This window comes from Podarcis cretensis (assembly GCF_951804945.1).
Source record: "Podarcis cretensis genome assembly, chromosome: 13".
In the NCBI taxonomy this organism is placed as follows: Eukaryota; Metazoa; Chordata; class Lepidosauria; order Squamata; family Lacertidae; genus Podarcis; species Podarcis cretensis.
In genome coordinates, this window is record NC_137182.1 from 1,767,204 (window position 1) to 1,788,256 (window position 21,053).

The 21,053-nt window shown below is 49.2% G+C and overlaps 1 protein-coding gene across 1 annotated transcript; it reads right to left on the bottom strand.

Moving 5' to 3' along the window:
- Nucleotides 1-1,768: 1,768 nt before the first annotated feature.
- GLTP (glycolipid transfer protein) lies at nt 1,769-20,796 on the bottom strand. Its single transcript, XM_079950119.1, has 5 exons — nt 20,639-20,796; nt 9,753-9,814; nt 7,247-7,380; nt 5,079-5,229; nt 1,769-2,832 (listed from the first exon to the last, which is right to left on the bottom strand). The coding sequence occupies exons 1-5, from the start codon at nt 20,739-20,741 to the stop codon at nt 2,650-2,652; spliced, it is 633 nt and encodes a 210-aa protein (XP_079806245.1). The 5' UTR covers nt 20,742-20,796; the 3' UTR covers nt 1,769-2,649.
- Between the last annotated feature and the right edge of the window lie 257 nt (nt 20,797-21,053).

The window sequence follows — 21,053 nt, forward strand, 5'->3', positions numbered from 1 at the left end:
TTCAAAGAATGCTTGGAAAACTGCAAAGAGGACTGGTCCCTTCTCAGTCACAGGGCCACCCTCCACATTCAGGGACAGCAGGCTAGGGCTCTCATGAGGCTGTTTGTTGCCAGCAGACTGAATACTGCATTGAGCTAAGCTGACCCAGCAAAGGCAAAATTGTACATCACAAATTAACACAATACTCTCCCTCGGCTGTCACCTGGGGCAGCCATTGAGATTCATGCCATCAGCTTTGCTGAAAGCCCAGCTCCATCAGGCGCCTCCTGTCCCTGAACTGGGCCCGCTGCTCATTATAGGAACAAAAGGCTCTTTAGAAACTGGTGCCTGAGCTTGGTTTTTCTTTTCCTCTTCCCTCCCAATCCCCTTCCCCTTGTGTGTTGTGGTTTTTTTACATTGTAAGCTTGGGGGCAGGGAGCGTCCTGTTATAAATGTACGTAAATTATTTCCAGAGCCTTTTCGGCCAAAAACCAAATGCTCTCAATAACCATAATGGCTGGATTCTGCACCAAGGAAAGCCCAATTGTGCAGCAGGTGAGAATTACGTAAAATTTGTTTAATTTTGCATTCCTCTCTCTATTTGTATTGATTTATTTTCTGCTGGTTTTACTATTTGACATGCGGGTGGCGCTGTGGTCTATACCACAGAGTCTAGGGCTCACCAATTGGAAGGTCGGCGGTTCGAAGCCCCGCAACGGGGTGAGCTCCCATTGCTTGGTCCCTGCTCCTGCCAACCTAGCAGTTCGAAAGTATATCAAAGTGCAAGTAGATAAATAGGTACCGCTCTGGCGGGAAGGTAAACGGCGTTTCCGTGCGCTGCTCTGGTTTGCCAGAAGCGGCTTAGTCATGCTGACCACATGACCCAGAAAAACTGTCTGTGGACAAACGTCGGCTCCCTCGGCCAGTAAAGCAAGATGAGTGCTACAACCCCAGAGTTGTTCATGACTGGACTTAACGGTAAGGGGCCCTTTACCTTTACCCTGCTTTTGCCATCGCCAAAAGTGCTAAAGCCCAACCCCTAATCACTGGCAGTGTGATTCTCCCTACCCCTTTTCCCTCTAAGAACTGGCCCAAACCTCAAGCATATCTTCCACACTTCCGCTTGCCCCCTCCCTAGAAAGCACAGGGCCAAGTGGCTTTCTGCTTGCCCCAGGCTTTCTATGCACAGCTCAGAGCAGTTCTGCCCTTGCTCCGAAAATCCACTCTTTAGTGCTACATCAGAGCGAAGGTCAATCCAGAGAAAACTAGACAAAGTTTGCTCTGATTCAGCAGTAAACAGCAGGTTTTCCCAGGGGAACGCAGAAGTGTGGGTGAGCCCTAACCGTTTAAAAAGAAAGAAGAAGACTGAGGTTCTGTCCCTCAATACCTCCTTCTGCAGGCATGATCTGCTCCTGTGGAACTGCAGCCTACGGACAGCCTTTAAACCTTCCAGGATGGGGGGGGGGACCTCTATAGCAGGGGTTTGCAAAGCCCTCCCCTCAATTGTCTGCAAAAGACACACAGGCCCCAATCACACCATACACTGAAAGCACTATGATACTACTTTAAATAATCATGGCTTCTCCCTAGTCAATCCCTCTTCACAGAGAAGTCTGAGAACTGAAGCTCCGGGAGGAGAACTGGGGTCTCCTCCCAACTCTCAGGCCCCTTAAGAGACTACAGCTCCCACAATCCTTTGGGGGAAGCCAGGACTGTTTAAAATGGCATCCTAGCCCCTTAAATGTGTGAGCATGGCTCAACTCGACAAATAAATTCACAGACACACATCTCCCCACATCAGACTTTATTTTATTTTTTTGTCTTCTCTGTTGCTACTTGAAGAAAATATAAGGCTTGGATGAGCAGTGATCCACTTAAGGCCTAAAATGGTTCTTGTGCCTCAGAAACCAAGAAATCTGAAAAGGCAACAATGGGGAAAGTGGGGAAAGGAGGCAGGTTGCAGGTAGCTCAAAGGGTGAGAAGTTATCCCTGAAGTAAACAGTTGCAAAAAGGAGTGAGGAAATATTTCGACTCCGGTGAGATTAAAAATGTCACTCAAGAAAGGTAACTGAAGGCTGGTTTTCATTATTACTTCTTTGTGCAAATCACACACACACACACACACACACACTTTGCTGGCATCTGTTGTGGAGAAACACCTAATTCAGTCAGCACATCAAAAAACCAGGTATAAACAGCCAGACCTGCTGCACCATCGAAGCATCGAAGCATCTAACTATACAGGAATCCCAAAATATACAGAGATTATAAAATATAGGGGGTTGGACTCGATGGCCCTTGTGGTCTCTTCCAACTCTATGATTCTATATATATATATATATATATATATATATATATATATATATATATTATGGAATACAGTACCACTTAGCTAAGCTTTATTGCCAGGTGCCCCTCATTTCCCGAGACTGGTTATAAATAAATCTGTTAGATAAAGATTATAAAATACTTTTTAAGCTCTTGAACGAGCAGGACAAAAGGTTCAGGAAGATCCTAGAGATGACCTCCAGGTTGTATTGCTTCAGTTTCGGTAGAAAGGCATTTCTAAGTCGAGCTTCTCCGGAGGCTGAGACCGGCCGGAGGGGCTGCTCCCAGTGACCAGGAGACCATCTGCTGGAGGAAGCGGGTGGGGCAGAGAGAGGCGCTTGGTCAAGCCTTGTAGCTCAGTTCAGCATTCATCTTTGTGTACATTTCGTAGATTGCATCCAGGATGGGTGTCGCCTTGGAGAGGAACTGGTGGATCTTCTCTAAGGTCTCCTCTTCCTTCACCTCTTTGCCTTTTTCCAGGGCTTTCAGCAAATCCGATTTGTAAGGGAGAGCATACACAGAGCCCTGGGCGAGAACAAAAGAGAGACAGAATAAACCCAAGTCACACGAAGCAAGAAACTCCGGCTAGCGCAGTTGGTTAGAGCGGGGCGCTGAGAACGCCAAGGTTGCAGGTTTGATCCCCAGATGGGACAGCTGCACATGCCCGCATCACAACAGGCTGAACTAGATCAGGCATCTCCAACTTCAAACAGGCTGCGATCTACTCCCCAGTATAAAAAACTGGCGGTGGTCTACCCATTGCCATTGGAGGGGTGAGGAGCGAGGAGCGTGCGTGGGGTGCGTGTGTGGAAGGAAGTGGCTAACTGGACGCAGGAGGGCGGAGTTTAAGGGGGGGAGGAAAGGGAGGCAAAAGTTCTCTCTTTGAGGAGCCAGTAGGCTTCTCTCTCCCCCACCCCCAAGCCAGCCCTCTCTTTCCTCCCTAAAGCAGCTGCTGAAGCATGGCCAGTCAAGAATTTAACGTGGATTGGTGACCTTTTCCTTCAAAATTATAGGCAGGGCTTCGTATGCCAGCTTCACCATTTCCTTCACTGGGTGCAGGAATTTTATTGTCCGTTTAAAGAGGACTCTGTTTTTGCACCTACACATAAACACACACCACTTTTAATTATTATATGAGATGTGGAGGGGAGGGAAAAGGAAAAGCAGGACATTTCAGGACCAAATCAGAAACTGCAATGGCTTCAGTAATTCCGGGACTGCCCCTGGAAAATCAGGACACTTGGAGAGGATGTGAATCCCTCTCTTTAGCTTTGCACTCATTTGTCATGTTCAGAGTGAGGCTTCCTTCACATCATACATTTAAAGCAGTCTCAGACCAGTCTCAACAGCCATGGCTCCCCCCCCCCAAAGGATTCTGGGAGCTGTGGTCTGCACGGTTGCTGAGAGGTGTTAGGAGACTCCTATTCCCCTCAGAGCTCCATGTGATGGTTGAACCACCCTGGGAATTGTAGCTCTTTGAGGGGAACAGGGGACTCCCAACAGCCCTCAGCATCCTTCACTAACTACAGTGCCCAGAATTCTTTGGAGGGAGCCATGACTGTGCTTTCAACGTCTGGTGTGAATGAAGCCTGAGTTATCTCTGCCCTCCTCGCCCAGAAGACCAATGCACAGAGCTGCCCTCCCTCATCCTCCCCAGGAAAAGTGCCAACATGCCAACCCAGTCAGACGACGGAAGGTGTGGCAAAACCGCCTGGAGTTAAACACCCACCCCACCTGAACTGTAGTGGAAAATAAATATTGTACAACATGGAGAGCAGACCAACATACTCTTAGGGATGATCTACTGTTTTGTCTTGTTTAAGAAAAAAAGGTAAAAAAGAGGGGGGAGTACTTCTTTATCAGGTGAATGCAAATCTAGGGAGCTCTCTGCTCCTGGATGTCTGGGCATGTCTGCGTTCTGCAACTGGCAAGCACAGAAATGGATGGCGGGTGGGAGGCCCAATGCTGTGAGAATTTCAGTCCTCATGACCAGCAAGAATGACTTGAAAACATGTGTAGAACAACAGCTAAAATCTCAGGAGCCAGAGAAGTGGGGAAGGAGAGGGGGGGAGCTGGATTTCCATGATTTCCTGGATTTCCACAGCACCTTGTGCTGCCTCACCCCTCCCAGTGACTGGCAGAATTACACACACACAGGGGGGGGGGGAATTATGCCCATGGCAGAATTCACCTTGTTTTCCTGGTGCAAGACTCAGGTTAACTTAGTGCAGAATTCCTTCAAAATGCAAAACAGGTATAACTCTGGGTTAGATTTCTACACTGAGAACAGGTTAGTCAGTGGCTATTAGCCTTCCTAGCCTGAAGCACAGTCAGCAATGGGATGTCCAGCGGGATTCTCCTTAAGACCCATCTAGGTCAGCATCCAACAGGGGCCAACCAGACCATTCTGGGGCAAATCCACAACCAAGGCATCTCCTGTAGCTCTCCCTGCCCCCGTAGCTGGCATTCAAAGAGAGACTGCTTCAGAAGAAGGAGGTTCCTTCAGCTATCATTTCTGGTTACCTCACAGCTCTGGCCACCTCACCACAAAAAAGGAGACTGCAGAACTGGGAAAGGTTCAGAAAAGGGCCACCCAAACAATCAAGAGGCTGGAGTGCCTCCCCCATGAAACAAGGCTGCAGTGTTTGGGGCTTTGTAGTTTAGAGAAGAGGTGAGTGAGAGGCGACACGACAGGAAGCTTATAAAATTAGGCACGGAGCCCCTTGGGATCAGGCTGGCTCAGCTGGGTGGCTCTTGTGAGCTCCACTCACCAAGAACAGCTTCTGTAGCATCCAGCCGTGGTACTTCCTCAGTGCCAACTCATAGGCTTTGGTGGCATTGACCCTGATGAGGTTTGGGTTCTCCTCGTCCCTCTCGCCATCACACAGGCTCTGCAGCAGAACTTGGATGAACTTCAGGCCCCTGCGGGAGAAACGGGGCAGGTGAGGCGGGGGGAAGACACCTGCCCTGCGAGACAGCACCCAAACCTTTTGTCACTTAAAACAGGCCTGTTGTGAACTAGAACTCCCACTGCCCCTGACCACTGGCCCCACTGGCTGAGGCTGATGGGAGTGGCTGTTATTTGTATGCCGCCCTCCGTCAGACCATCCCAGGGTGGTTCACAACAGAAAAATACAAAATGAGAATGCAAAATACATCGTAAGACAAAAACAAAAACAAGCCAATGACCATCATCCCCTCCCAAAAAACAAGAGCAGCACAGCTTCCTTCATAGTGGAGAAAACGGAGCAGCTAGAATCCTCTGGAGACCCTGCTGGGATTGAAGCCCAGCCCTGTCCTGGTCTCTCTCGCAGAAGAAGTGAAATTGGACTGAGGACTGAAGACGTGATTGTTTTCATTCAAAGCAGGAGTGCTCTGGGGTACACAGATTAAAGTGGCTGCAGGCTGGGGGGGGGGCAGAGGAACACAGTCAACAGGTGAGCTATGGCTACTAAGCCTTGAAGAGGCGCACAGCGTTGAGCAGTGTTCTTTACGCTCCAGCTGATCACCCATCTATACTAATAAAGTTGCCAAAATGGGGTGGGGGTGAGGGGTGGGGACAGGTTATCAGTGAAATGGTTTTAATCACTGATGCTAACATTTCCCACCACAGGCAGTACATAGTATATTGAGACCATTTTTCTTTTGTATTTGTGCAGAGATTGGTCCCGATTAAAGACTTCACACCAACAATTCTGTTCCTATGTTTTCCTGCCAATTCTCATCCTCCACTCTCTCCTAAGCTTGGGTCATATTGTGGCAGGAAACACATTTTGGAACTCCCTGCCTTTGCTCTTTTCAGCACTGGCTAAAAATGTTTTTGTTTAGGCAAGACTAGCGATGCAGAATGTTGGCATGTGTTTCAACCTGTTTCTAGCTTTATCATCAGTTTAAATTGCCGTATTTTTCGCTCTATGAGACGCACCAGACGATAAGACGCACCTAGTTTTTGGAGGAGAAAAACAAGGGAAAAAATATTCTGAATCCCAGAAGCCAGAACAGCAAGAGGGATCTGGCTTCTGGCATAGCCTCTTGCTGTTCTGGCTTCTGGGATAACCGCCGAAGCCTCTCTCGGGCAGCGGAATGAAGGCTCCCCCTGCCTGGAAGAGGCTGAGCGCGGCTAAGCTGCCCTCTGTCCCTTCCCCCACCTCCCGCAAAAGCCAGCCAAGAGCCGCACGCTCTTTAAAGGGAGCATAGCTCTTGAGGGCTTTTCTACGAGGTGGGAGAAGCCCTGTCACCATGCCTGTCAGCATCCGCTCCATAAGACGCACACACATTTTCCCTTACTTTTTAGGAGGGAAAAAGTGTGTCTTATAGAGTGAAAAATACAGTAATTTCTGAAAGTTTTAAATAGCTGGTTTTTAATTGCTTTTTTGACAATTGTATTGTTTTATTCTTCTTGTAAGCTGCTTTCAGGTTTTTCTTCTTACAATCAAGCAGTCTATAAATTTCATGAAATAAATAAAATTATTTTGCAGAGTAAATAAAGACTCTCCTCCACTGGAGGTTTTAAAGCAGAACTCAGATGGCCGCCTGCCAGGGATTCTTGAGCTGCGATTCCTGCATTGCAGGGGCTGGACTAGATGACTCTTGCGGGTCCCTTCCAAATCTACAACTCTATGATGCCAAATGTTGTCTTTCCCTTTGGCACTCCACACCCAGGTGGGGAGGGAACAAGGGCCTCAGCCATTCCCCCCGACTCATTGTTGCATTTTCATAGCTCAGGGTTTGCTGGTACCTCTCGGGTCTTTTGGACCAGAACTGCCATCTGCCCCGGCCAGCACGGCTCTCCTGCTGGGACGGAGAGCAGTAGCAAGATGAAATCTTCTGGAGGATTATTCGTTTGGCAGAGGCTGTTGGGTGACCACATTACATCATCCCGTCAGCCCCCCAGGCGCCAGGGAGGCCTCCAAGCCACCACCCTCCAACCCGCAGGCACCTTTTCAGCCACATGAGTGCCAAGGTTGCCCCAACTTTTGGCCAAGCCGCTCCATGCATCTCCTTCTCCGCTTCCAAGATGTTCTGCAGCGTTTTGAACTTGGTTGGATTCGATTCGTAAACAGCTCGTATTTTCTGAAATAGAACCAAACGAAAGGTCAATTCAACAACACAGAGAACGCGGCACAGGTGACAAATAGCAAAAAACCAAGAGTCATTTTTGTTCTCTTTGTTTCTACCATCTCCCTCGTACATCTCACTTTTGTTTTGAGGACCGAGGGGAAGACAGTGGCTGAGTGGAAAAGTCAGGGGAACCTTAAATCAAAAAGTATACGGAGAATGGAAAATATTTAAGGAATATGTAAGACTATATTGTAAAAATGATACCATCCTAGCAGAATTGAATGATATTTGTGTATAATAAATAAATGGAATAAATATCTTAGAGGTATATATGGAAAAAGATATAAAACAAACTGTGTGATAAAATCAAGACAACAGAAAAAGCATAATGAGAACAACTGGAAGCTTTTCACAGAAGACTTTATTGGATAAGACATGATGTATAAATATCTGGTACTTTTAATTGTTTTTTTCTTTTCTTTTTTCTTCATTTTACTTTTAAACTTTTTGTACTTTTTGATGTGGAGAATATTTTTTTCCTTTTTTTTTTAATGATATTTATTAAGTTTTACAAAAGGTAACAAACTCCAAAACAACAAACATCAGAAATACAAACAATATCAAAAATCATAAGAAGAAAAAAGAAAGCATAAAAAGATTCAACATAATAATAAAAAAAATTAAAAGGAAAACTCTGGTTCATTTTAGTAGTCTTCAAAACCTTATTTTCCTTGCTTCCTCCCGCCTTCCCTTCTTGTATTCCACTTTAAAAGTTTTTTCAGCAAGCTCATTCATATTCGTTTTCATCCTTTATCTTTCCCTTTATACTCTTCCTTATCTTAATCACTAGAACCCCATCATTTCATTTACACTGCCCTTATGGTGCTGGAGGAGACTCTTGAGAGTCCCATGGACTGCAAGAAGATCAAACCTCTCCATTCTGAAGGAAATCAGCCCTGAGTGCTCACTGGAAGGACAGATTGTGAAGCTGAGGCTCCAGTACTTTGGCCACCTCATGAGAAGAGAAGACTCCCTGGAGAAGACCCTGATGTTGGGAAAGATGGAGGGCACAAGGAGAAGGGGGCGACAGAGGACGAGATGGTTGGATAGTGTTTTCGAGGTTACCAGCATGAGTCTGACCAAGCTGCGGGGGGCAGTGGAGGACAGGAGTGCCTGGCGTTCTCTGGTCCATGGGGTCACGAAGAGTCGGACACGACTAAACGACTAAACAACAACAATAGCACTCATAGATTTTACAATGATTTGTAGATAAACTTTGAACTTCTTCCAATCTTCTTCCAACTCTTCTCCTTGATCTCGGATTCTGCTGGTCATTTCTGCCAGTTCCATATAGTCTATTACTTGTATCTGCCATTCTTACAGGGTGGGTAGATCTTGTGTCTTCCAGTGTTTTGCGATGAGTATTCTTGCTGCTGCAGTAGCATACATAAAAAAGGTTCTATCCTTCTTTGGCACCAATTGGCCGACCATGCCCAGGAGAAAGGCCTCTGGTTTCTTTAGGAAAGTGTATTTAAATACCTTTTTCATTTCATTATAAATCATCTCCCAGAAAGCCTTGATCCTTGGGCACGTCCACCAAAGGTGAAAGAATGTACCTTCAGTCTCTTTACATTTCCAGCATTTATTATCGGGCAAGTGATAGATTTTTGCAAGCTTGACTGGGGTCATGTACCACCTATACATCATTTTCATAATATTCTCTCTTAAGGCATTACATGCCGTAAATTTCAAACCGGTGGTCCACAACCGTTCCCAGTCAGCAAACATAATGTTATGACCAATATCTTGTGCCCATTTTATCATAGCAGATTTAACCGTTTCATCCTCAGTATTATACTCTGGCTTCTCCTCAGATCGTATAAATCTTTCGCCTTTCCTTTTTTCTTTTTTTCTTTTCTGTGCTTAACTTTGTTGTACTTACCTTTATTGTAAGATTGTATTTTAAACCAATAAAGATGTATTTAAAAACTAAAAAAAAAGGAGTAGGAGTAGGAGTTGTAGTATATCATACAGTCATAATACTTTTTAGAAGTCCTCAAATGATCTCTGAGGAGATCTACTTAAAGTTGAATGAAAACCAGATACATACACAGACAGTTTTAGTATTTGGAAAGACTATCGCTTCTCCAGCCTCTTTCAAACTACTTTTTATGCCCTTTATGAACAAATGTGTTGTGTGGGTGTGTGACAAACTGGGTCTTTGCCCTGGGTGACAGCAAGCCGAGTTCTGGCCCTGCTGGAGCCTCCTGCCAGCAAAGCAGCAGCTTCCCCCTGGGCTGGGGTCCGGCTCTGCCCCCCATTGCAGGGCAATTCCCACTTGACTGGCCAGCCTCTCCCAAAGAGGCACCAAGGCCCTTCCTTACCTTAATGTTCCCAGAGAGGTCGGCTTTGACTGGCGCATACACAATGGGCGTCCCCAAGCAATCTGAAAGGAAAAGGAGCAGCCTGGCGTTAATACAAACCACAGCTGCCACGGAAAGGAGCCCAGAATCGGTCACTAGGCACTGGAATATAGCTATAATGAAGAAAATCACACATCATTTGAGCTTTTGACAAGGACTAGAACCTCCAGACACTCTTTATATGCTTTGGCATTCATTTATTACATGGGCATCTTTTTGAAGACAGCCCTCGTCAGAAGCCTGGCAAATCTGAACCAAACTTGACAATTGAACAACATGAATATTCTTGACTTTCCAATGGTGGCTCAGGATAAGCAAACCCTTTTATATTAAGAGAGTTTTCTGTTTAGCTGTCAGTCACATTGAATCCTGGAATTGTAGAGCTGGAAGGGACCACAAGGGTTGCTCCTGGGATAGCTCAGTCAGTTAAGCACAAGACTCTTAATCTCTAGGTCACGGGTTTGAGCCCCACGCTGGACGAAAGAAACCTGCTCTACAATTTCAGGATTCAATGTGACTGACAGCTAAACAGAAAATTCTTGGCTTTGTTATTTTATCCCATGTGCAACTGTACTCATTCTTCTACGTGCCTCTTTTATAGTTTTGTTTTTTGTCTTTCAATTTTCACCTGTCGTTATAACTGTTCTTGTTTTCTATACATTATAAAACGAAATTTTAACCCAACATTAGACTCCTGCTTAAAGCCCAGTAAGAAGAAAGGAAACTGTTTCCTTTAAAAAAACCATCCCCTAGTGAGGGGGCACGTGAGAAGAGGGGGGCAACATGTTTGCACTAGTTTTCTGGTCGACAAGAAGGTGAAAACTCAGGAAGGGAGATTCTGGCTGAACTTCAATAAAAATGCCTTGCAAGCAAGAGTCAATGGAACCAGGTATCAGGAGGGGTGAAAGTTTCCAAGGAGAGGTACCTAGGATCATATTTTTATTTATTTATTTTTTATTATTTAATAGATTTATATACCACCCATCATCAAAAGATCTCAGGGCAGCTCAGAAGATAAAAATACAAGGTGAAAGCACAAAAGAACAAAAGAACAACCCCCTCCCACAATCACATTTTAAAGGCTGTAGAGTATTAATCAGCCCGAGGCCTGGTTGAAGAGGAAAGATTTGCCTGGCACCTAAACATATGTAAAGAAGGCACCAGGCGGACCTCTCTGGGGAGAGCACCCCACAAATGGGGAGCCAGGACAGAAAAGTCCCCGTTTTGGCGTTGCCACCCTCCGGACCTCACGTGGAGAAGGCACACTGAGAAGGGCCTCAGAGGATGAACACAGAGTCCAGGATGGTTTATATGGGGAGAGGCAGTCCTTGAGGTCTTGTGGTCCTGAGCTGTTTAATTTGGGAGAAACTGCAAAGGCCATCTAATCCAACCAGAGATGATGCAGCATGGGAGGTGGTAAGGGGCCAAATTTTGAGGGCGACTTTAGACAATCAATTTCTCTCAACCTAACTGACACTGCAGGGGTGTTGTGGGGATAATAAGAAAGGAAAACCAGACGCATGACAGCCTGATCTCTTTGGAGAGACAGGCCAAACGTTATAAAGTTGGATGCGCCCACAGCCTGTACCAGCTTAACACACGCATTCAGTGTCAGTGCCAACAGCCTTTTAGTACTTCCAGAAAATGTTTTGTTGGCCAGTTTCTAGTCGCGAAGAGTTCCACAGTTTCCCCCAACCCTGTGATATCTTCACAGCTCACATCAGTTTATGAAGCCGTCAGGTATTCATACAGTTTTGGAGGGAGAAACATTTCGCTAGATGCCAAGTGAACCAGTTTACCAACATACCCATAAGAAGCAGCCTGGCTCTCAAAGCAGCCTTTGTACAGACTAAGGGGGTCTGCGGGGAGGGGCTGCAAAGAGAGCTTTTATAATGCATTTCCTAACATAATAGCTCCTACTGTGAAGCCCAGGAGGGAACAAGCCTGCCTATTGTCTGTCAAAAGCGTTCTCTGGAGTGACGAAATCGGTCAGAGGGGGATGTCTCTCAACACAGATCCACTGGCTGCATCGCCATTGGTGCTGGGGGGGGGGAGCTCCAGCCCTCCAGATGTTGCCAGGCTACAAGTCCCACTGGCCACGATGGCTCTGGTGAACGAGTTGGAAGGGGTCCCAAGGGTCAGCTAGTCAAACCCCACACTAAGCTGGCGCTTGGCACACCTGGGGGCCACAGATTCCCCATCCCTGCCCTCAGCCATGGAAAGAAGCAGCCCTTATTTTTCTGCCTAGCATCCATGTGTTCGCCATCTTTCACCAAATCAATGGGGAAATGGGCCTCCAGCCTAGCTCTGATGCCCTGCCCAGTGTCCACAGGTGGGGGTCAGGATCCCCGAGCCAACGTGCTCTCCTCCAGATGCTTCAGACTCCAACTCACATCAGCCGCAGCCAGAATGGCTAGTAGTCAGGGATGATGGATGGGAGTTGGCGTCCGCCTGGCCAGCCGTGGGTCCCCCCCCCCCCCCGCTGCTGCAATCTATCATGTCTGAAAGGGGCTTTCTACAGTTTCAGGCAGGGGTCCCTGTCAGCCCCACCTGGATACAAAGCCCATGTGAAGCAGCGTGGCTCAATGGTTAGAGTGTCAGACTGGGACCTGGGAGACCAGCTTTCAGACCCCCAATCAGCCATGAAGCTCCCTGGATGGCCTTGGGCTGCTCACAGCCTCCCAGGCAAACCACAGGGTTGTGGTGGGGATTAAGTGAGGAGGAAGAGAGCCCTGGGCTCTGCCTTGAGCTCCTCGGACGAAAAAGGTGGGATATAAATGCAATGAACAAATGACTAAGCAGCCAGCTCCATGTGCCACCTCAGCTACAGTGAAGTCTGGTGGGTCTTTGTGGTTCTGAATGGAAGGGCTGCTTTAAATAGAAACACGAGATGTTTGCCTTAGATGGGCTTAGGATATTCGTCTGCCCAGGATGGCAGCAGCTGTCTGCACTTTCGGGCAGGAGTCTTTCGCAGCCCGAACAGGGAAAAGCAGGGGATTGAACCTGGGACATTCGGCATGAAGGCAGCTGCTCTGCCACTGAATTTTGGCCTCATCCAGGCAGCCTATGGGGGAGTCCAAAGCGCCCCAGAAGGCCAGATGGCAAGACAATCCCCGCCCAACCTTCTAACAGTTCCCAAGAGCTTTTGCTCTTCAGTGCCACCTTCCCACCAGCCAGATGCAACAACAGACCCAACATTCTTGCCTTTCTGGTTCCGGCCACACAATACCTGCCTGGAGGCAAGTGTACCAGCAACTTGAGCAAGAGCCGTGGCTGAGTGGCAGAGCAGCAGCCTTGCAAGAGTCACCTGCCAATTTGGCCCAAGGGGAGACGCGCTTCCAACCCCACGCCTAGGTGCCTGCACCTAGAGCCAACTGGGTCAGAGAAAGGGCCTGAACCTGAGCAGCAGGATTTTCAGCAGCTGCTGTTTCATCAAGCCGGTCAGGCAGCATCCCATGCAGATGTAGAGTGCAAAAGGTTGCAGGAGGGAGGAGGACGAGAGGAAGACGACTGGGATCTTCTGTGACCCTGAATGATTATCCATCTTTTCCACCTGTTGGAATGAGAAGCCAGGAAAGGCCTTGTTGCCTACAGAGCCCAGGAGAGCAGCCAGCTCAAATTGGGGTTCACAACAATGGCCAGACTCTCAAGCAGACATGCCACCAGGAGGAGACAGTCCAAGTGAAGTCTCAACCTTTTATAGGATATTTTTGAGTTCCACACCAAATTTCCAGAAATATATGCTCCCTTGGTCCACTCCAGGATGTATGGGGATGTTAGGGGAGGGATAGTACCTCTGGTGGGGTAGTTTGCTCATCTTGGGTCCCCACTCAATACTCAGCTCTCACCTGGGGCTCCTAGAAGCTGCTGGCATGCGACAGCAGCCACAGCCTCGACTGGCCAGCTAAACCAGGTGAGGGTGGTTGATGGCTCTCAACCCCTTGGAGAATTAGGGACTTCCCCTGCATGCCAAGACAGGCTCTGGCAGATTGAGCAGATGTGACCCGTGGTGGATCCAATGGTCAAGAGGGTGGTTTCTGCCCTTGTTGTAGAGGGAAGAGAGGGGCAGATGGGGCTCATCCACCTGAGAAAGGAGCCCATCTAAGGGGACATCTCTGGGAGAAGAAAAAGCCAAGGAGTAAACCCTGTACAAATCCAGAGTGGAGTCCCGAAGATGATCCCTAAAACATAGCAGTTGTATTTCACCCCCTGAGGCACACTCCATGGTCTCCAAAGACAGATGGCTGTCAACAGCTGGTCCAATCCTTTGTACTATCCCCCTACTTTACGTTAATTATGGTTACAAACTAGGATTCTAACATTTATATACACATTCATACTCATACGTTTCAGAGATTTGGTTCGCCTTTGCCAATCTGGAGTGTTAGCTGGGAGTGATGGGAGTTGTAGTCCAAAATATCTGGAGGTATCAGGTTGGCACGGGCTAGATTAGCTGATCCACTTTGTGCCTCTACAAAACAGCTGGAGGTTTTTTAAATATTCTGTATATTCCAAAATATACAGCCATCAAGGGTTCAGAATTACATCAAAACAGAAGATGTGTCTTGGGTCTTATTTGTGGGAGAGGAAAAGGTGCCGTGTGCAGAATCTGTGAAACTATCCCAGCATCCCAAATGCTGTCAAGCTCCTCCTAAAGTTCACACTACGGACCACCATCAGGTACGCTGGAGGGCTACCTCAGATTAATGCAGCTTAAAGTTGTGTAAAAATGGAAGCGTGATACATGGCAGGGCTGTTGTGAGGAGAGAAAAGACAGGGAAGTGGCAACACAATAGACATGTAGAAAATTATGCCTGGCCTGGAGGAAGGGGAGAGAGAAAAGTTTCTCATAATACCACAACTCATGGACAGCCCAGGAAGCTCAGTGTTGGGAAATTCACTTATGCATGCAGCACATAGTTAAACTAAGGGACTCCCTCCCACAGGAAGCAGCGGTGGTCACCAGCCTGGACTGGGCAAATTCCTAAAGGAGGAAAAGGCTCTCAGTGGCCACCAGCCAGGACAGCTCTGCTTTGCCCCCACATTCAGGGGCAGCAATGCTTCTGGATCCCAGTTGCTGGAAGCCACAGGAGCGGAGAGGTCTTCTTGCACCCGGGGTTCTGCTTGCGGGCTTCTCCTTGTGGCATCTGCTGGACTAGATGGGCCACTGGCCTGATCCAGCAGGCCTGATCCTTATGCCCTCATACGGACCACAATCAAGTTCATAGAGCAGGTTGAACTTTCATTAAGCGCTTTATGAAATAGCAACAGATCACCCTAAATGGAAGCTATCCTCTCCCCACCCCCAAAAAACCACCCTGGGGAGAATCCTTCAAGTTTTGACAAAGCTCCCAGAAGAAGAAGCTGCATAGCTGCTGGGCAGATAGAAAGCAAAGATAAGTCTGGAATTTGCCACAGCGGATTTCTCTTCTAGGGTGCAGCACTTGGCAGGAGCCCTTGCTCAAGAAGACTTCTGGCATGAAGAAAGAGCAGCCAGTCACTGCTCCACACTCACGGGAGAGCCAGGCAGGGCAGGGCGCTGCTCCAACAAGCCAGATCATTGCCTCTGCCACTCCCTTGCCGCTAGATGGGATCAAATCCCCTGATCGCCAAACATATATGCTCCATTTGGCGTCAAGGCCATTGCACAGTGGGGGGGGGGGGGCGGTTCCTGAATTCTGCTAGTTCAACATGACTCCTTCCCCAAAGTAAGGCAATTTCCACAGGCTGCTCCAATTCAGTTTTACATTCTTGCACTCAACCAACCTCCAAAACTGTGTGCTTAACAATTGGCCATTATAAGAACTACGAAACTCCTTTTTGGAGCTGTGTTGCTTTCCCCCTCCCTGCTTTTCCTTTTTGTGTCCTGTCTCTTAGAGGACTGCCTTGTTTCCATTGTTTAAAAATGCTCTAGAGAGGCAGAGAATCCGCCAGGTGAGCAGGGCTGAGCCGTACTTACTCAGTGGGCCTGGATATACATATCAGAACCCTGCTTCATTGTTCCTGAGTCCCAGCCTTCTGAGCTGGTCCAGAGCTTGATCCCTTCCCAGATTAGGACCTTTCATGAGCTCTGGCTCTCATGAATTTAAGGTTATTTTTTTTTTTAACAATTGACAGCTCCACTCAACAGATACCCTGAGGCTGGTACAGTGAGAAGGCAGCGCATAAAACATAATCAGCCCAAGGTGCCCAGGGAGCAAAGAGTTCCAGTTACATCCATTATGAAAGTGCACTCCTTATTTGACAAGCCAGTGATCACTTTCCTTACATTGCGCATTTTGATCACTGGTGGCAAGAAGTGCAGCCAGGCAGGACAAAGCGCTCAGCGACTCCTTGGCAAACATTTGCTCAACTTCTCAGTTTACCCCATGGCCTCAACACAGAGATTTTCCTTAGACAAACCCCATTCAGAGGAGCTGCTCCAGCATCTCCTGAAGGCAGAAAAACAGACAACTGCCCCCCACCCACAAATAATCCTTCCTGAAAAATAAAGATATCTAGGTGCACAGACTGTGCCATGTAATACTCAGGATCACAGGAAAATACGTCCAAGCCCAGAAGGCACACCCCACAATTCCAGACTGTGGCTACTCCAGAGGAAAGATACTCTGTGCATGCTCAGAAGGACACCATTTAGCTCAAGAACAGTGTTGAAGATGGGGTCTGGTTATTGACCCCATGAACCAGAGAAGCCATTCCAGGACAGGGCTGGGTGCCAAGGGTCTCAGTTTGAAAGAGAGCAGAGAGAGGAGCCGGACGCTGCCTCAGCTTCACAGAAGTTGGCCAGTTCCTCTACAGCAAGCTCTCCTCCTCCACTGACACCCAGATCATGAAGAGCCACGTGTTGCTGAGCAATAGGCCTAGAGAGGGATCCCTCCTTCTTGCTAGAGGTGCTTGGGAGGGGTCCGGAGGAAGAGGGCTGGAGAGCAAAGGAGGGCCAGGCGCCAGTCCCAGCAACGTCTTCAACTAGGGCAGTTGAGCCTGGGTGAACTCTGCTGCGTTTTCCTTTTGGGAATAAAAAAGCTGACTTCACATTGAGTCTTCCTTCTGACCTGTGGATGAATCTGCCTTTCCTGACAGCCCCCTGACATCCTGTGGTTTCCAACAACTGGTATTTGAAAGCACTGCTGCCTTCCAGTGTGGAGGCAGAGCAGAGCCATCCTGGCTAGGAGCCACCGGCAGCCCTCTCCTCCTCCATGCATTTGTCCAGTCCTCTTTTAAAGCCATCCAAGCTGGTGGCCATGGCAGCCTCCTGAGGGAGGAAATTCCAAAGCTTAACTATGTACTGAGTGCAGAAGCCCTTTCACTGTCCTGAATCTTCCTTCCTCCTGAATCTTGGAGGACTTCCCAGAGGACATGCTGCAATGGAGGTGCCTTTCTGAGCATGTCCAGAGCACCTTTCCATGGTCTGGAGGGATGCAGCCAGTCCCTGGGAAAACCAGAAGCACAAAGGCTTTGCAAAGAGAAGGTAATGCCCACATTTGTGGAGACTGTGGACAGGCAGAAAGGAGGTTTCCTCTCTGTCTCGTCATACAAAAGTCAATTGGGGTTACCCAGTAAATCTCAGTCTTGGAAGAGTCAGGACAGGCTTCTTTAAAGCTTAAAACACTGGAACTTGCTCCAACAAGATGCAGTCATGGCCACCAACCTGGATGGCTTTAAGACAGGATTGGACAAATCCATGAAGGATCATGACTACTAGCCATCATGGCTAGAATATTGTTGTGCACACCTCAGGGCCCCCCTCTGATATTTGGCCTCTTGTTCTCCATCCTAGAAAGACATAGGATCTGCCAGGTGAGGTGGGGAAAGGCCCACCCATTTGTCTCTATGGCAGCAGAGCAACCGCTAGGGACATGTAAACAGCAGTATTTAACTAGCAAGCTGAGGCCATTAGCTTAGCCAAGAGACTAGTCAAACTGGATCAGTAGGTTTCCTCTCACTGATTCTAACTCTGCATGCACAGGATTGGAAGGGACATGTTGGTATCATCCAGCCTGAGCCCCCCCCCCCAAAAAAAAACCCCATAACAATGCTATAGCCGGGAATCACGGGTGGGGAGAGCGCTGTTGTGCTTCTGTGCTTTCCATTGGGGTGGCTGGTTGCCCATTGTGAGAAAAGGATGTTGGACTTCAGGGTGCCCTGGTCTGATCCAGCAGCATCCTTCTGGTGGCCATTTCTTCATCTGCGTTTAAAAAACCTATTTCTCTTGTAGGGCTAGAGGCAAGAAAAAGAGGTTGCTGGGTGCTGCCAAGATCAAGCCTCTGGATTTAGAAGGAAAGCTGAGTCCCTGCCAGACACACAGCTGCAGGATAAGGCCAGGCTGGCAATTCGGTAACCCAAGTGACAGGGGTGCCACCTCCCCACAGGTTCATCTCCCCAGCCACACCTTTGCAGGTGCCCCACGTGACAACAGGCCCAAGGGCACAGCAAAGGCCCTGCCAAAACTTGTCAGAAGAGACAGGTGGAAGCCTTAGGAAAGAGTCCAGCATCCTGTTCCCACAGTGGCCGACCAGATGCCTCAAGGAAAAACATGCAGGCAGAACCCAAGCCAAGAGCAGCTCTGCCCTCCTGCTGTTTCCAGCAACCGGCATTCGCAAGCATTGCTGCCTCCAATTGTGGAGGCAGAGCAGAGCCATCCTGGCTACCGGCCATCGATTGCCCTGCCCTCCATGAATTAGTCCAGTCCTCCTATCAAGCCATCCCAGTTGGTGGCTGCCATGCCTCCTGTGGAAGGGAGTTCCAGAGTTTAACTGCATGAGGAAGTCATTCTTTACTCGGTCCTGAATCTTCCATCACTCTGCTCCATCAAATGCCCCCGAGTTCTATGAGAGAGGGAGAAAAACCTTCCTCTAGCTGCCCAGTCCCTGCAGGCCAGGCATAATTTTATAAATTTCTATCCTGCTGCCTCTCACTTGCCTTTTCTCTAAACTACAAAGTCCCAAACATTGCAACCTTTCCTCTTAGAAGAGTCCCTCCATCCCCTTCATCATTTTGGATGTCCAACTCTATTCCAACTCTGAAATATATTTTCTGAGGTGAGGTGGGCAGAAATTATAGCTGAATGGCACCTCTTTATTCCTTTGAATGCCAGCTACTGGCGGACCTGAAAGATCTCTCAAGCTCCAGCAGCATTGCAGTGAGAGCAGCCTTGGCCAACCTGGTGCCCTCAAGATGTTCTGAGCCGAGTAACTGGATAGGACAATCCTGTTTTTGAACTGCACCAGCCCTTTTCCTACATAAAATGCTCTTCTTTTGCGTAACTGCTGTCTTTGTCCTCACAACAACTCTACTGAAATTAAATCATTTCTTTTCTTGCTTTTTTTAGAGTGGAGAAGCTGAGGCAGAGCACAAAACAGCAGATGACTCCGTGCCAAGGGCTCCAAAGCTGCTGCGGGACAAATGGTCAAACCCTAGTCTCCCAGCACTCTAACCTCACCACCGGAGGAAGCCACCTTAACCCTGAGTCCGGCCTGAGGCCCCTCTGGCTCATGCTGTCCACATCAGGTCTCTTCAGCCTGGAGTCCCCAGAGGTTGTTGGACTACAACTCCCAATACCCCTGGCCAACTTGGTCAATGCTCAGGGGTGGTGAGAGTTGCAGTCTTAACAACCCTGAGGGGCCCAGAATGGCAAAGGCTGGTCGATACTGAGTGACCGTGGGTCTCCAAGGGTTCAGACCTGGGGGTCTCCCAGCCCCGCCTGGAGACAGCAGAGACTGAGATGGGAGCTGGGGGTCCAGCAGCACAGAGGCTCCATCCCTGAATTGGCACCGTTTACTCCAAGCAGCTTGAAACAGTGCTGCTGAATCAGGCCAGAGACCTGCCTTTGGCACTCCGGCAATCAAGCTTTTGACAATGGCCCAGCAGATGTTTTGAGCAGGGTGCAAGCGTGATGCCCTCCTGCTTTGCCCCTAGTACTTGGCACAGATACACTGCCTCCTACCATGCAGGTTCCACACAATGTCACTCAGGTCTGCAGGAAAGAAAAGAAAACCACTGCTGCTGCCAGGCTGGGCAGTGAAGGGGTGTTAAGAGCCCGGGGCCGGCCGGGGCCCCTCCAGATGCAGAAGGACGAAACTCTAAGGCCCAATACAAGAGGAAGCACTCAAAATATTCAATAGCAATATTCAACACAAGAGGTTTATTTGATGGATTTATATCGCACCTTCCCTCCAAGGAGCTCAAGGTCCCATAGACTTCTGTCCATCACCATTTTATTCTGACAACAACCCTGTGAGGCAGGTTAGGCTGAGAGGCAGCGCCTGGCCTCAGGTCACCCAGGGGCTGAGTGGGGATTTGAACCCTGGGCTTTCCCACTCGAACACCACTCTGGATCTAAAACTACCTATAGTCCTTTTTATCATTACAAGTTATTTTCATTGGCTCAGACTGTACAGGTTGTGGGGTCTTTGTGATTTCTTTTACCTTTTTTTAACTGCCCTTTGTGTACAGCATTGCAGAAAGGCAAGATACAAATGGAGAACGGAAGGAAAACTATTCTCCTCTTTGGATAGTGGCAGAGCAGCCCGCCCCCCTCTCTCCCCCCCAGCCTCAGCCGCTCCCTCCGCGAAATGGGCGAGGGGAGAACCAGGCCGCCGACCTGGCCGGGCTCTTGTCCGAACGATGACAAGAAACGCGACGAAGCCTCGGGACACGGCTAGGCGGCTCCGGCGGCTCCCGGCCGCCGCGCTCGGAAAGCGCCCCTGGGCGCGCGCACATCCCCGCTTCGTCCCTCGCCCTTCCGCCCGAGTCTCCCCGGGGAGGAAGGCGAGCAGCCGGCCGCTTGGACGCGCCCCCCCCCGTCCCGGTCCCGGTCCCGGTCCCCGCCCGGAGCGAGCGCTGCTCACCGAAGAAGGGCGGCAGGTGCGCCACGGCCTCCAGGAAGGGCTCCGTGTCGATCTGCTTGTCGGCCGGCAGCGCCTTGAACTCGTACTCCAGCAGCAGCGCCATGGCGCCCCGACGCCCCGCCGCCCGCAGCCCAGCCAGGCAGCCAGCGAGAGGCGGCGGCGGGCGGCGGGCGGCGAGAAGCCGCTTCCCGGGGCGGAGCTGGGCGGAGGCGGGACGGCCCGCCCTCCGGAGCCGGGCAGGGGGCGGGGAACTCGGCCCGGGAGGCTGGAGTTGAGATGCCTGCAGTGCCGGGGCCTGCATTAGAGGGCCCTGGGCGTCGCTTCCAGCCCTTCCATTCCAGGATTCCGCGGGGGAAGAGACCCTCTAGCTTGGCGGCTGCTGCTGCTGCTCCCGGGGCTTACAGCTCCCATCCCA